This window comes from Haliotis rufescens, unplaced genomic scaffold, assembly GCF_023055435.1.
Source record: "Haliotis rufescens isolate VD_foot unplaced genomic scaffold, xgHalRufe1.0.p SCAF_319, whole genome shotgun sequence".
NCBI classification, from domain to species: Eukaryota; Metazoa; Mollusca; class Gastropoda; order Lepetellida; family Haliotidae; genus Haliotis; species Haliotis rufescens.
In genome coordinates, this window is record NW_025964023.1 from 22863 (window position 1) to 38368 (window position 15506).

Consider the following 15506-nt stretch of genomic DNA (forward strand, 5'->3'; position numbering starts at 1 on the left):
GTCTGGTCCAGACTCGATTATTTATATACCGCCGTCATATAGGTGGAATATTGCTGAGCGCTGTGTTAAACAACATACAAACAAACAAAGAGAAAGAACGAAAGCAACGATGCTCATGATGTCAATCACTGACTCGATTATTTCCAGACTCCGTCATACAGCTGGAATATTGCTGAGTACGGCGTTACACAACAAACACACAAAACCTACACCACGGAGGCGGTCTCATGAAAAGTTAGTGAGTAAGTGGTTGATCAATAATCAAAGCTTTCGTTAATCAACTGGATAGCCAAAGTTCCATTATTCAAGGACCTGACCATAACACTTATAAAGAACATCAACCATTCTATAATGGTAAACATTGGTACTATTGCTTGTAGTTTCAAGGACAACCTAAATATAAATGAATGTGAATTGAAGCCGTTTTTTCGCAATTATCCAGCCATATTTCACGACAAAGAATCCCAAGAAAAGGCGACAGTGAGTGAGTGAGTATGGTTTTACGCAGCTTTAAGCAATATTCCAGCAATATCACGGCGGGGACACCAGAAATGGGCTTCACACATTGTACCCATGTCGGGAATCGAACCCGGGTCTTCTGCGTGACGAGCGAACGCTTTAACCACTAGGCTACCCGACCGCCCCTAAAAAGGCGACAGACATAACGCCCCTATGGGCTAAAACCTGTATATCCGGCACAAAGAGTAAAACTTTAATAGGACTCCATTCAAGTGGATAAAGAAATCAAAATCTTCTTTTTGTTAATTTAAAACGTAACGACATTGATAAACAATTGCAAAGAGTGTATTTTAGTGACATGCAACATTGAACAGAGATAGAAAACACAAAATCACGTGTACATTTGCAAATATACCACTGACAGACTACTGGTTCAAGATCATGTTTATGACATTCAACATTGTATTGACATTAAGGGCTGACAATAAGGGCTGTCAATTAGGACCAAAAAGACATGCAAAGGCAAGTCAATTATTCACCTAAAACAACACGAGAATATATGGTACAAGTCAATAGGGAATTGCAATCGACATCATTTTTGCCACTGATGCGTCAAAACGTTTCCATTCATAAACTTACATCGAGATACCATGCATCGAATTTACTTCAATGACATGCAACATTGAATTGATAAGGACATTGACACTAATAAACTATTCATCAGAGTTCTGGGTTATTTCAATGACATGCAACATTGAATTGATAAGGACATTGACATCGACAAACTATAAATCAGAGTTCTGTTTTCCATTGTTCAGGGACATGCGACATTGAACTGATAAGGACGTTGACATCGACAAACTATAAATCAGAGTTCTGTTTTCCATTGTTCAGGGACATGGGACATTGAATTGATAAGGACGTTGACATTGACAAACTGTTCATCAGAGTTCTGTTTTCCGTTGTTCAGGGACATGCAGCATTGCAGTCCTCAACGGAATAGAAGCGGTTGCTTGTCCCCGCGCATCCCCCGTAGATAAAATTCTCGCACCTCTTTGACGTCTTGTTGTAGAACACACTCGGCATGTAGGCCATGCACGAGAAGCTCCCTGTACGAGGGGGCAGGCCGCACAGGCACTGCTCCTTACACTCCTCCTTGCTGGCGAACCTGTTCGCATTCCCGCCACACCCACTGTACGTGAACTCCTCACATCGCTTGCTGTCACAATAAAGAATAATGAATTTGAAATATGGGCAACCTGATACCTACAATTATAACAACAAACTAATCGATATTTAACAACAGATTGAATTACAATTAGTTAGTTCACGCAGTTTTGTACGGTGGTTCAGATGGATCACAGCGTGTCTGATTAAGGTGGTAAGAAATCCCGAAATGATGCATATCTCAAACCTGTAGCGCTTTGGTGAAACCCATAAGCACTGGATGGTAATGGGGGCGAATCTGCGATTCGAACCCACGAGCATTGATTTCTGGCCCACCTAGGTTCGACAACTCTCCACTGAGAAATAACATCACGTATGAGTAAGCGAGTGTGGTTTAACGCTAACGCTAACGTTCAGCAATATTCCAGCTAAATCACGGAAGGGGATACCCGAAATAGGCTTCAAATATTGGACCAGTGTTAGGAATCCAACCCGGATTTTCGGCGTGACGAGAAAACATTTCAACAACTAGGCTACCCCATCGCCTCATAATATATACTGAACCGCAAAAGAAACGTCACCCCAAGTAACATTGCATGAAAAGTTTTCATTTAATTATCTGGGTAATTTTTGTCCAAGTTTCAAAAATAAACAAACCAGATGACAATAAAACCGATCGCCCAAACGCATTACGGCAACCGCCATGGTAACCCGATGCACGTGAGTTCCGTGCAAATTGAAATGCACATGCGTTCCTCCATTTCTTGCCCTATAAAAATCAACCCAGATCGGATAACGTTCATTCGTTATTGAATTGCTACCACATGCCAAGATTGACAAGAAATCAGAGACACCAAGCACTTGGACGATTGCAAGCTGGACAAACCGCCTGGCAAGTAGCCAAGGAATTCCAAGTCCACGTAAGGACCATATACAGGCTCCAGCAACAGTACCAGACCACCAACACTATAGATGACCGACCACGTACTGGAAGACCAAGGGTCACCACCTGACGTCAGGATCGTCAGATTGTGCGACAGCATCTTCAAGGTCGCTTTGTTACTGCTGCGGAAACTGCTCGACAGACCATGGGGACACACCAGCGACACATTAGTGCGGACACCGTGCGTCGAGGATTGACGAGCAGACACCTCCACTGTCACAGGCCACACCGAGGACCCATTCTGACACCACGTCATCGCCGGGTCCGTCTACAGTGGGCATACAGCACCAGCATTGGCGCTACCAGCACTGGAGAAGAGAAGTTGACGAGAGCCGTTACTGTATCTCAACAGCAGATGGCAAAGAGAGAGAGTCTGAATGACGTCCGATAAAGGCCGATAATTGCAGCTGAACTGCGTCAGGCGTTCCTCGGAGTATGGGCTCAAGTGCCTATGGCTTCATCAACCGCCTCATCCATTCCATGTATCGACGTTGCACGGCAGTCATCAATGCAGATGGCGGACACACGAGATACTGACTTGTGATGCCATTTTCTCAGAGACTAGTGTTGTGTTTCACTTTAAGAACATTTGACACCGTAATTTCAACCTTGATCAGTTTTGCCAAGTTTCATCGCTTAAATATATCTGAAAGTATGTTTACAGTGTTTGGAGAAATAAGGTTTCTCATATATACTGAGTCAAATTATAAACTTCACATTTTTAAAAGTAATCCCATATATGATATACAACGGACAAATGTATCAGAGAAGGCAATTTTTAATCATTCATGTCAAAAGAAGGATTTTAATTAACGGTGGTAACCATAATTAGTTCCAAGCACCTACAGTATTCGATAATAACATCAACAGTTTAAATCATAAGTCCCAAGCACGAGAATCTGATGGCACACAAGTTCAGTAGCGTGTATGGCCACCATGTGCGTTGACAACTGCCACACAACGCCTCCGCATGGACCTTGTGATGCTTGTGAACACTTGATTGGGAAGACGACGCCATTGTTGCTGGAAAATGGTGCCAAGATCTTGCAAATTCTGTGGTTGGTTCTGGAGAGTGCGCAGACTTCTGCCAAGAGCATCCCAGACGTGTTCGATGGGATTGAGGTCGGGAGACCTTGACGGCCAGTCCATGACGTTGACTCCCGCATTCTGAAGGAAATTCCTTGTCAAAATTCCTGTGTGGGGTCTGGCATTGTCGTGTTGGAAGATCAAACCTGGTCCATGTGCTGCCATAAAAGGCAGAAGTTCTGGTGCCAGTACCTGGTCGCGATAAGCAGCAGCGTTGAGGTTGCCACGGATGACAAGAAGCCTGGACCGTGCATTGCCACAGAAAGCACCCCACACCATGACACTTCCGCCTCGAAATCTGTCAACTTCCTGTACACAACACTGGGCGTAACGTTCATGACGGCGCCTCCACACCCTCGCCCTACCATCAGCAAATCGAAGATTAAATCGGGATTCATCACTGAAGACGACTTGATTCCAATTCCTCTGAGTCCATCGTAAGTGTCACTGTGCCCACAATTGACGTTGACGTCTGTGTAATTGAGTCAGAATCGGCCCGCAGTATGGCCGTCGTGCTTGAAGGTGAGCAGTTCACAGACGGTTTCGAACAGTTTGCGCACTCAGTCTACCCCTAAACAGTTCATTTCTGGTTGATGTAGCCGTCAAAATTCGGTTACGGAGATGACGTAAGACAATCTGACGATCCTCTGCATATGACGTCACACGTGGTCGACCTGGCCGAGGGCGATCAGCGGTGGTACCCGTTTTCTGTAGACACGTCTGTACATAAACGGTCCGTCGACTACAACCCATCATCCTTGCGACTTCAGGTACGGACGTTCCCGTCTGCAACATGCCGGTGGCACGTTCACGTTGCACATTTGAAAGGCGTGGCATGACAAATGGCCGTAAAGACTTTTGTTTTCTTGTGTTTTTCTTTTTTTGTTAATGACTGCTAACAAGTATGGCTGATAACACGTGCGGTCATGGTCCGTATTTAGATCTAAAACTGCTTTTTGGTTTAGGTTTTAAGTTTATAACCCTAAGGCCCTAGGGAACACGGAGTGTAGAGATACTGGAACAATAGCTACCAAGCCATTTCCATATTCATAAGAAATATCTGCTAACAGCAGAGTCGATTGTACGATGCCGACTATTTCCGTCTTCCCGAGTCAAGGGAGTTAACTGACTATAAAAGTCCAGTTTCCACCCTTGCCGAACTAGGCTGGTATTATTGAGTTACATGTTGGCTGGACTAACGAGTCTATGCATAATCCAATCAAAATCGCGAACCGAAATCGAAATCTGGTTCATAAACTGTCGTGCAGAATTCGGTCGATTGAAGGATTTGCAAAGCATGTGTACCGCCAACTTGTCAGCAGATATTTTCCAAATCTTTTCATGTTTCTAATCAAGGTACTCACGTGATTTGATGCATTTCGCGATGTAAGACCCGTTTTATCACAATGTAGATCTTGATTATCGATCAGATCGTCCTGACGGGGCGCCACCATTTTGTGTGAAGCAAACGCAAGTGATACGAGAGGTGGAATTTGATTGGTACATAGGAGAGGCTTAGAAGGGGCATAACTGGTAATAGCCACTGGTGGCGCTACGATCGAACCCAGTAATTCAAGCCTAGTGCGGCAAGGGTGGAAACTGGACTTTTAAAGTCAGTTAACTCTCTTGCCTCGGGAAGATGACTATTTCACGAGCATGTGTTTATGAATCACTATCAATTAGTGATGATATTAGGGGTTTGAGAAAAATCTAGCGCATACTGCCCCATCGATGACACCCGTCACAAACACATGCAAAGGCAAGTCAATTATTCACCTAAAACAACCCGAGAATATATGGTTCAAGTCAATAGGAAATTGCAATGGGCATAATTTTTGCCACTGATGCGTCAAATTTGGAAATGTCCTCCACGTGTCCACCATAAAATATTTTGAAAGCTTTACTGAGGCCTTGAAGAATGTATGTCCTGATGTGAGTGAGTTAGGTTTAACGCCGCTTTTAACAGTATTCCAGTTTTATCACAGCGTGTTAGCTTAATGTTGGAGGAAAGCCCGAAGTGATGCATGTCTCAGGCGTTTACCACTTCTGGGAAACCCACGAGCACGGGTATGGTGCTGACAAACCTAGAAACATAATTGGAGCGAACCGGGATTCGAACCCACACTCATAGGTTTCTGGCGTGCCCAAGGGCCGCACAGCGAATCGCGGCGCCTTAGACGACTGGGCCACCCGTGCCTCCATGTCCTGATGTTCACGTGTTGTGAAAATGAAAAAAATCCTCGGCTCCTTCTTTAAAAAAATGCATGTTTTCAAGCAGCCACCGAACAATTATTAAGTCTTAAACACGAATCCCCTCGCCCAACAACTACCTCGAATACTAAATTGTCCCCTTACCTTGCTCCATTGAAGTAGTAGGCTTTGTCTTTGCCACTGCAGGAGCCAGAAGCACGTGGCATGTTGCAGACACATGACATCTTGCAGCTACTTTCACTTTCGAAGGCGTTCTGGTTTTGGCTACAGCCTTGGTGTCCTGCAGGGAACGTCGCACATTTGTTGGAGTCTGTGTTGAAGAAGTAGTTTCCGTGGTAGACGCCGGGGCCGGAAACGCACGGCGTGGAAGCTGGAGGAAGGGGGCAGACACATGCATGTGTGCAGGAGTCCCAATCAGAGAAACTGTTGTCTTCTGTGGTACAGGTGCGCCAGTCGAAAGTGTCACATTTCTGGGAGGTGGTGTTAAAGAATATCCGCTTCTTGTCACTGTTGGACGTGCAGGTACGGCGAACAGGCGCTGCGGAACAGTCTGTAGCATATGTGAAGACGTGATTGAGAAACAAGAAAATCTATTACTTCCGGAATGAACAAATTCGAGTGATTTCCCCGATTTAAATCATATTATGGTTGATATATAATTTCTGTATAATTTTGAATAATGACCTATCGTTGCGTCATTTTTACGTGTGAAATGATCTGTGAATTCCTATTTCAGAATCAAATAGCGTGACGTTATCATCTTGGTTTAATATCATAGGTTATAACAAGTCAGGTCGACTTCGTGGTTCCGTGGGTAAAGCATCTCTCCCGAGACGTGAGGTCGATCCCCGACTGCGTCATACGATTAGACGTTAAGAGATGGTACTTGGTGTTACCCTGTCCGGCGCTCGGCATTAAGGGACTAAAACAAGGACTGGTCGGCTCTGAGTCAGTATACTGTGAGTGGGGTATTCATGTTACACACACACACACACGCACACGCACACGCACACGCACACGCACACACACACACCTCATAATAAGTCATGTTTCAAACACGGGTTGATTTGACCAAGAGTTAGTGAGTTAAAATTTATCGGAAGTATTTCAGCCATATCGTGATTTAAAATGTTGTACATAATAAATACATTTACAACTATAAAAGCCTGTCAAGAACGGACAGTAAAAAAACTAGACTTATCACAGGGAATCATAAAAGTATATCACAATTCATAAAAATGCATTATGAAAACGGGCTATAGATCGCCATAAGCCAAAGACCAAAACTGAGGTGACGAAAGAAGACTATGTGAGCGAGTGAATTTAGTTTTACGCCGCTCTGGCCAGTATTCCGATCTATCCCTGGGAGGACAGCCCGACGTTGACAACCTTGATGAAACCTACAAGCACACGCATGGTGATAACGGGCCAAGGATCGAGTTCGAATCTCAGTGAGTGAGTGAGTAAGTGAGTTGGGTTTAACGCCGCTTTTAACAGTATTCCAGTCATATCACGGCGTATCAGCTTAATGTGGGAGGAAAGCCCGAAGTGATGCAGGTCTCAGACGTTTACCACTTCGGTGAAACCCACGAGCACGGGTATGGTGCTGACAAACCTAGAAACATAATTGGGGCGAACCGGGATTCGAACCCACAATCATAGGTTTCTGGCGTGCCCAAGGGACGCAACTCTGCACAGCGAATCGCGGCGCCTTAGACGACTGGGCCACCCGTGCCCCCTCGAATCTCAGAATGAGTAGAGTACGCCGCTTTTAGCAATACCCCAGTCGTATCACGGCAGGAGCTGGGCACTAGAACTAGACTTCATACATTGGACCCTGTTACGGTATCGAACCTGGGTTTTCAGTGTGATGAGCCAATGTTTTTTTTTCACGAGGATACCCCATCGTCCCTCTGGGATTCGAACATGACGAAGCAGTCTACCGACATAATTTTAATGATGAATACGAAAGACAAAGCCAGTATTCTTGTCCTTAATCAGTTTTATATGAAGAAAATTTTGTGGTTCTACAAGGGATGGTAGGGTAGACAGGTGGTTAAAGCGTTCGCTCGTCACGCCGAATGCACGGATTCGATTCCCCACATTGTACAATGTGTGAAGCCCATTTCTGGTGACCCCCGCCGTGATAGTGCTGGGATATTGCTAAAAGCGGCGTAAAACCATACTCACTTATATCCTGCAACGCAAGATGTCATCATTGGGTATTAGCTTACCGTACGCCTCCACGGTCGCGGTGCCCAGGAAACACAGAACGACCAGAGTCAGCGCGAGGCGGGGATTCATCACTGGTGTAGGTACACTGAAAGGCAAAAGAAACGTCACTTCTGAAAATACTGATGAAACTTAACAGACACTGGCAGTTACATGTTCTGTGGTTAATAAACTCATTAATCGTTCTAATGCTTCTTTTTGTTGCCTTAAAGTCCATTTTACAACTGCCCAAACGCAGCCTACAAAAGTGCAATGGGACTCAGTTGCGGAAAAGTCTTGTCAAAAACATGATGCACGTGCATAACGTGTATGGTATGGGTATAAAAGACCCCCAAAACTGTTAAGCTGGCTTTCGTTATTTCGATTCATCAGCCATACCAAGATTAGAGACAACAAGCGATCGGAAGACTGCAAAGCAGGCCAGAGTGCACAGGTCGTTTGCATTCAATGTCAACGTCAGAACAATATATCGTTTGCAACATCGCCAAAACACCACCAACACCACCGACGACGACCTTGTCACTACTCCCAGACAAGATCGGTTCATGATACGCCAACATCTGCAGAACCGATTCCAATTGGCCACTGAAACAGCTCGGCAAACCATTGGCAACCACCAGCGTGCCATCAGTGATCGTACAGTCCGACGTCGCCTAACTGCCAACAACATCTCGTGCCACCGTCCAGCTCGTGTACCCATCCTGAGAGATCGTCACCGAGAGGCCCGACTGCAATGGGCCAGGCAGCATCAAAATTGGCGTCAACAGCAATGGAGAAGAATCATCTTCACTAATGAAAGTCGCTACTGTGTTTCAACGGTGGATGTCAGAGTCAGGGTCTGGCAAAGGAGGGGCGAACGTTATGGAACGAGACGCGTGGGGCGGCCCAAGCATCATTGTTTGGGGTGGAATCGGACTGAACCAGAGAGCGGGACCTGTGGTCTTTCAGAATATTGGTCCAGGCAGGGGTAATGGCATCACAGCTCTCCGCTACATTGAACAAGTCCTCAGACCCCATATCGTGCCTTTTTTTGCCCGTCATCAAAACCATACCTTTCAGCAAGACAACGCCCGTCCCCACGCTGCCAGAGTCAGCAGGGACTTCCTCCAGCAGCACAACATCCAAATCATGCCTTGGCCTGCCCTCCGTCCGGATTTGAATCCCATTGAACACTTGTGGGATGAGATCCAACGCCGACTCAACGACGTACGCCCAAGGCCGACAACTGCAGCAGAACTGCGTGTAGCGTTCCTGAGGATATGGGCCCATATCCCAATGGCCTTCATTAACAGGCTAGTCCACTCCATGTACAGGAGATGTGTGGCTGTAGTCAACGCCCGTGGTGGCCACACCAGGTACTGATTTTGAACCCCCCAGCTGTGTTGTCTTCTGGTGCCTCCCCAAAATCACAATTCGCAATAACGTTCCCCAGACTGTTAATTTCATGTGGGTCAAACACTGACTTTCTCCCATGTCTTTACTTACATATATAAGCATTTGAAAATAAAGATATTTATATGATACATCCACATGACGTTTCTTTTGCCTTTCAGTGTAATATCAGCCTGAAGTTTTAAAAAATGCAGAAACTACAGCTGCACAGGGGAGACTCTGCCCAACTGGGCTAGATAATGCTCGATTGAACAGCATCGAGAGTGAACAGCTTCAGAGTGAGAGTGTGCTCAACTGGTTTAGACAAACTTATAATCGAGTGTGCCAAAAAAATAAGTAAGTGCATTGTTGTCAAATGAATTCGTGTCACTTTCCCTTTAAGAGTGAGTGAGCGAGTTGGGTTTAACGGCGCTTTTAACAGTATTTCAGTTATATGAAAGCGCGTCAGCTTATTATGGGAGGAAAGCGCGAGATGAGGTGACATGGGGTTTAACGTCGGTCCCAAGATTATTGCACTTATATAGCGACGTGTGTGTGTGTGTGAGTGTGTGTGGCTGCTTGTACTAGTCCGGACTGATGCCGATTTATAGTGCTAGCTCACTGAGATACCATGCCGGAGTTAAACATGAATACCCACTCAAACACAGTATACTGACTCCGAGCCGACTAGTCCTTGTTTCAGCCCCTTAATGCCGAGCGCCTGACATAACGTCTTTTGGTATGACGCCGCCGGGGATCGAAGCTCTACCACTATACCACAGAGGCGGTCGAGCAAAGCCTGAAGTAATGCAGGTCTAACGGTGGTCTGTAAATAATCAAGTCTGGACTAGACAATCCAGTGACTGACATCATGAGCATCAATCCGCGCAATTGGGATACAATGACATGCACCAACCAAGTCAGCGAGCCTGACCACCCGATCCTGTTAGTCGTCTCTGAAGACAAGCATAGTCGCCTCTTACGGCAAGCATGGGTTGCTGAAGACCTATTCTACCCCAGATGTTAACGGGTCTAACGCTAAAGTGAAGCAGTGTGATACTTACATGCAACTTGGTCCTGTTCCAGTGTCACCCAGCTGTTAGATGCTGTCCCTTATAGTCGTGCTGCTGACATATCGAGTCACCATCAATGACACGGGTTATCAAGTTATCGGGCCACTGTCTGTGACGGTAAGATAATTGCAGCCAATTTACGGCTCACATGTTGTCATTATCACATGGACAGATTGCAGAGACCTTCACGAATGAGCCCTTATTCCCATACAAAAAGAATAAATACCACATTTTTTCTCCATATTTATAACACAAGCAAAACAAAAAAATATGGTATATCATATAAATATGAAAATCGGGAGTGTTAAATGCAGACTATTTCACAGACATCCGTAATTTCATACGGTGGAATCAGTTCCGTGACGAGGAGATAATTGAGACGGGGCTTATTAAATTGGAATTATCGTAAACGTTGTACTCGTCATGGCGCTCTGTTGATACGATAATTGAACAAAAGCAGGATATGCCTGGGGCAATGGTAAATTGTCATGAAGGTCAAGGCAACACTTCTTGCCTTGTTTTCATACATACAATCACAATATCCGGCGCATGTGTGAAAGTCAATATTCCAAGCACATAATATTCTGAACAAAAAAGTTAGGAATGATGAATAGTTTTGGGGATGTGTTTTTGTAGAGATGACTGAGTACACAATTTCATGAACATATCCCCAAAAATATTCATGATCCCTAACGGTTTTCTTTGTTGTAAGTATCACTAGATTAATTGTTTTCAAATAATGCCACATATAAGGCCAGTATGTTTACTAAGGAAAACATTGCCAAAACCATACAACTTTTGACTTGACTCAAAAACTTGAAGACATGTCCATTCCTTGTTAGTACCGGATTCTAAAGCTCCATAGAAATCCATACAAAGACAGATATATAGCTGGTTCCAGCAAATGTACCACCTAATCCCTGTCTCAAAGATTAACCATAATCCTTAATACACTCAAAGAAGGACTTTCTTTATATTCACAGAAAGTATGTGAGTCAAGCGGAATTAATGCCATGGGGATTCTCAAAAACTCAAAACATTTGCTTGACTTTTTACAGTTACAGAAAAGAACCAAGTTCAATTCTGTCAAAACATTTGAATTTTCAACTTTGTACTCCACTATCCCACATGGCAAGTTTAAGAGAAAACCTCATTCCTTGATCCATGGGGCTTTTGTTAAAAAATGTGGTGAACACATATCTCTCTTGAGAGCTTCAGGTCAATTTGTCAAAAATGAAAGCGAATGCCATATGAAGTGTACTGAGAAAACAGTAATTGAAATGCTGGACTTCCTCATTGATAACGTCCATGTAAAGTTTTGGGTAAAGACTTTTAGACAAGAAGCATCAAATAGACAATTCCCTTCCACTGATTTACCCACCCGAGCTAGAAATAAAATAGTCCAGTGAGACTGCATTGACAAAAATAGTCAGCAAGTTAGCCAACGGAGTGAATTTCACTGTCCACTCAGACACCAACCTGTTAGTAGACTTTACTAACCAGTTAGTAAATGTTTGCTGAAGTTACGTCGGAAATGCGAGGAAAATGCTTTCCTGGCTTCATTTGATAAATATGAAAAACAGGGCTATGAAAATAGCATAATATATAAAAAAACACGATTCTACCTAATATAGCCTGTCCTAACATTGTGATTAGCCTTGAAAGTTACATTTACAGGTAAAATGATGAAAATATCCGCGTGTTGTCATGTATGTATGAAACGACTTATAACCGGATGTAATCACCTAACACCTGTCCCGAAGTGACGACCTCACACCGGCCCGTGCATTCTCACTGGTACATGTGAACCTGAATCGGGGGTTGTCTCAAAATAGTGTTGTTATTGTTCTTAGTTGGTTTGTTGTTTAACGCCGCACTCAGCAATATTCCAGCTATATGACGGCGGTCTGTAAATAATCGAGTCTGGACCAGACAATCCAGTGATTGATATCATGAGCATCGATCTACGCTATTGGGATACGATGACGTGCACCAACCAAGTCAGCGAGCCTGACCAGCTGTTATCGTACTTCATTGAGAAATGCATTGACGTGGTGATAATTAAGATATGTATTGCATTACTTCGCTTGGGAAAATGATGGAATAATTAAAAGCTACGAAACGGGATGAGTATTGGAAGGTTTGGGTTTTTAATCAAGAAATATTTGTTGTTCTACAGATGAGTGAGTGAGTTTTGTTTAACGCCGCTGTTAACAGCATTCCAGTTATGGTTACTACGCCGTGACGTTGGCGGAACTGACGTTGGGTTTCAAAACATGATCTTCAGCCTTTTGCCATACCTCTAGTCTAATTCTAGGAAAGGCTGTGATGATCACCCCTTTGCCATGTGTGTGTTTGAATGTTGTGTTATGTCTTGCCACGAACCCTTCACAGTGAGCCAAGATATGCACAATAGGGTTGAGCTCACAATGTCTGACTGGCGCACGTAAGACAACATGACCGTGTTGTGCCACCAGGACTACAGTCTTGTTCTTTGCTGGTCTTATTCAGGCGAATTTTCTCCATGAGTTGAACTTTCGTTTCAGATGGTCTGAAGTCGACATTGCAAGATGTCAGCTATTCCTGCGTGGTCGCCTTCAGACTACTCATGGGGCACTGGTGGCCCAGTCGTCTAAGGCGCCGCGATTCGCTGTGCATAGTTGCGTCCCTTGGGCACGCCAGAAACCTATGATTGTGGGTTCGAATCTCGGTTCGCCCCTATTATGTTTCTAGGTTTGTCAGCACCATACCCGTGCTCATGGGTTTCACCGAAGTGGTAAACGTCTGAGACCTGCCTCACTTCGGGCTTTCCTCCCACATTAAGCTGACACGCCGCGATATAACTGGAATACTGTTAAAAGCGGGGATTAAACCCAACTCACTCTCTCCGACTACTCATGGTTAGCGCGACAGTATCTAGTTCCCGGACGTTGTGATAACTGGCGTTATCCATGCCAACAACACTGGGGCTGTTTAGATTGTGCAGTAGCTGATGTTCCAACTAATCTATGAACATATCACCTCTCATTTTCTTATGATCATCACCAATTTTCCTTCTCGCCTGGGAAACTAGCCATCAACAAGCCACAGATCACGGGTTCCGGCGTACAAAGCAATGACCTGATTACCTTTACCTGATGGTACAAAGGGTGCTTTTCGTCCCTCTGACGGTAGCCACGTGTAGTCTGTGGAATGATTGTTATTAACCCAGGTTTCATCAAGGTAAATATTCTGGTTGCCCTGACAGCGATAGTCGTGAATGGTGCGGAGATCATGTGATCTATTTGACAACATGGAATACTTCCCCCTGATGACTGATCGGTCATCGCCACGTGCAGCGTATGGAAATCCCATCTCGTGGAGAGCAATAATTAATGTAGTCCGGGAAACATTAATTATGTCTTTTATTTACTCCCGAATTCTCCTACTTATCGGGGGTACCTTCTGCTCATAAAGCCTGTGCACTGTATGTATCAAAGCTGTCTAATATCCTTTACTTCCCGTTTTGTTTTTGAGACGACCCCTAGCGTCTTTGTAACATTTATCATATGGTGGACGTGTTGGTATGAAAGCCTCAGAGCTTGGGTAGTTCGGTAACACATCCTATCTAAACTTAGAAATGGTTTCCTTCCTTCCAGATAGACAGACAGATATTTTATTTTCGCTTCCACCATAAAAACATGCATAAATTAGGCATTTATACAAAAATAATAATACAGCGCCACTCACATAAAATAATGAGAGACGACACGGCAGTGACATATACTAGTACCTCATGTTTAAAAAGGACACACAATTTCTCATTGCTAGACAGGTTTAAAAAGTTAGACATTTTAGCCGTTATACCCGTAAATAGTGTATACCTTAGGTTATAATACAGTGGACATGGGAATAAAACATGTTTTTTTATCTTCAAGATAATCATTACAATTAAAGCACACTCTGTCTTCAACCTTTACACTGATATATCTCCCAGCTTCGATTCTTGAAGGTGCAATACCACAACTAAGTTTTGTAAAGGCAGATCTGTAACTCGGGGCATATAGCTCTTGACATAGCTTTCACAGCAATAACAATCTTTTAAAATCCAATACGTACGGAGTTTGCTAGTACCAGTGTGAACGTTATCTTACCATAAAAGTTCCTGCCAGCTTTTCAGACATTTTTCAATAAGGACATCTTGTATTTTGCTGGAAATAGCTTTCGTATTTAAACCAGTGGCGATGATGAATATATGTTGTTTGTTTAGGTCGGCCAATTTTGCCGAAAAATGTGAGTTCCAGTTCTTGTGATTGGCTGCAAGCCTTTCCGCCCATAAATTAACATGTTTATTTAATCGATCAGGCATATTTCTAAAACGACACCACTCTAAACTTATAAATTGTTTAGTTCCAACTCTCTCAAGTGTAGAGAACTCGTATACATTTCCTAGTACAGACTCCATGCCGTGTACCATGGCTATAGCTATGCACGTGTAATGCAACATGTACCATGAGAGGAGTGTCGACAAAACAAATTTGTTGACAAACATTTTGTTATTTTACACATGTAATATGCGCATCTAAAATTTTCTCCAAATGACTCGTCTCTTGGTGGATAAGATGTTTTACAAAGACTACATTATTATAACGAAGTCACATGCGCATATTTCTGTAGTCCGTGTCAGGTTTCTCTCACTGGACTTAGAATAAATCTGCACTTGCTGTTTTCGTTCGAATTCTTTTCCTATTAAATTGCCGACAGCAGGAATACATCTTGTGGAGAGTGTTTTGTCTCTCTTAACCTTTATGCATAGACCCAAATATGAAATAGATGAGGTGGTCACACATTGAGAAAATTGTAGATTCTACTAACTTACCTAGTTGCTGCAGCCAAAGATAAGTAAACAGGGAGTTTACTATCCTGCCTGGTAAAATTCACGGGGCAGTGGAGGAGAGAAGGGGTATCATATTTCAGTTTTGGCG

The 15506-nt window shown here is 43.9% G+C and overlaps 1 protein-coding gene across 1 annotated transcript; it reads right to left on the reverse strand.

The window, feature by feature from the left end:
* Positions 1–788: 788 nt before the first annotated feature.
* On the reverse strand, positions 789–10666 carry LOC124143977 (carboxypeptidase inhibitor SmCI-like). Its single transcript, XM_046513175.2, has 4 exons — positions 10534–10666; positions 8101–8186; positions 6011–6416; positions 789–1678 (listed from the first exon to the last, which is right to left on the reverse strand). The coding sequence occupies exons 2-4, from the start codon at positions 8168–8170 to the stop codon at positions 1426–1428; spliced, it is 729 nt and encodes a 242-aa protein (XP_046369131.1). The 5' UTR covers positions 8171–8186; positions 10534–10666; the 3' UTR covers positions 789–1425.
* Between the last annotated feature and the right edge of the window lie 4840 nt (positions 10667–15506).

Bases quoted from the DNA above. Each gene is read 5' to 3' on its own strand.
- LOC124143977 (XM_046513175.2), bottom strand. From the start codon at position 8,170: ATGAATCCCCGCCTCGCGCTGACTCTGGTCGTTCTGTGTTTCCTGGGC. The intron at 6,417-8,100 runs GTAAGCTAATAC...CATATGCTACAG, and splicing joins CGCGACCGTGGAGGCGTACG to ACTGTTCCGCAGCGCCTGTT. The intron at 1,679-6,010 runs GTAAGGGGACAA...TTATTGTGACAG, and splicing joins TACTACTTCAATGGAGCAAG to CAAGCGATGTGAGGAGTTCA.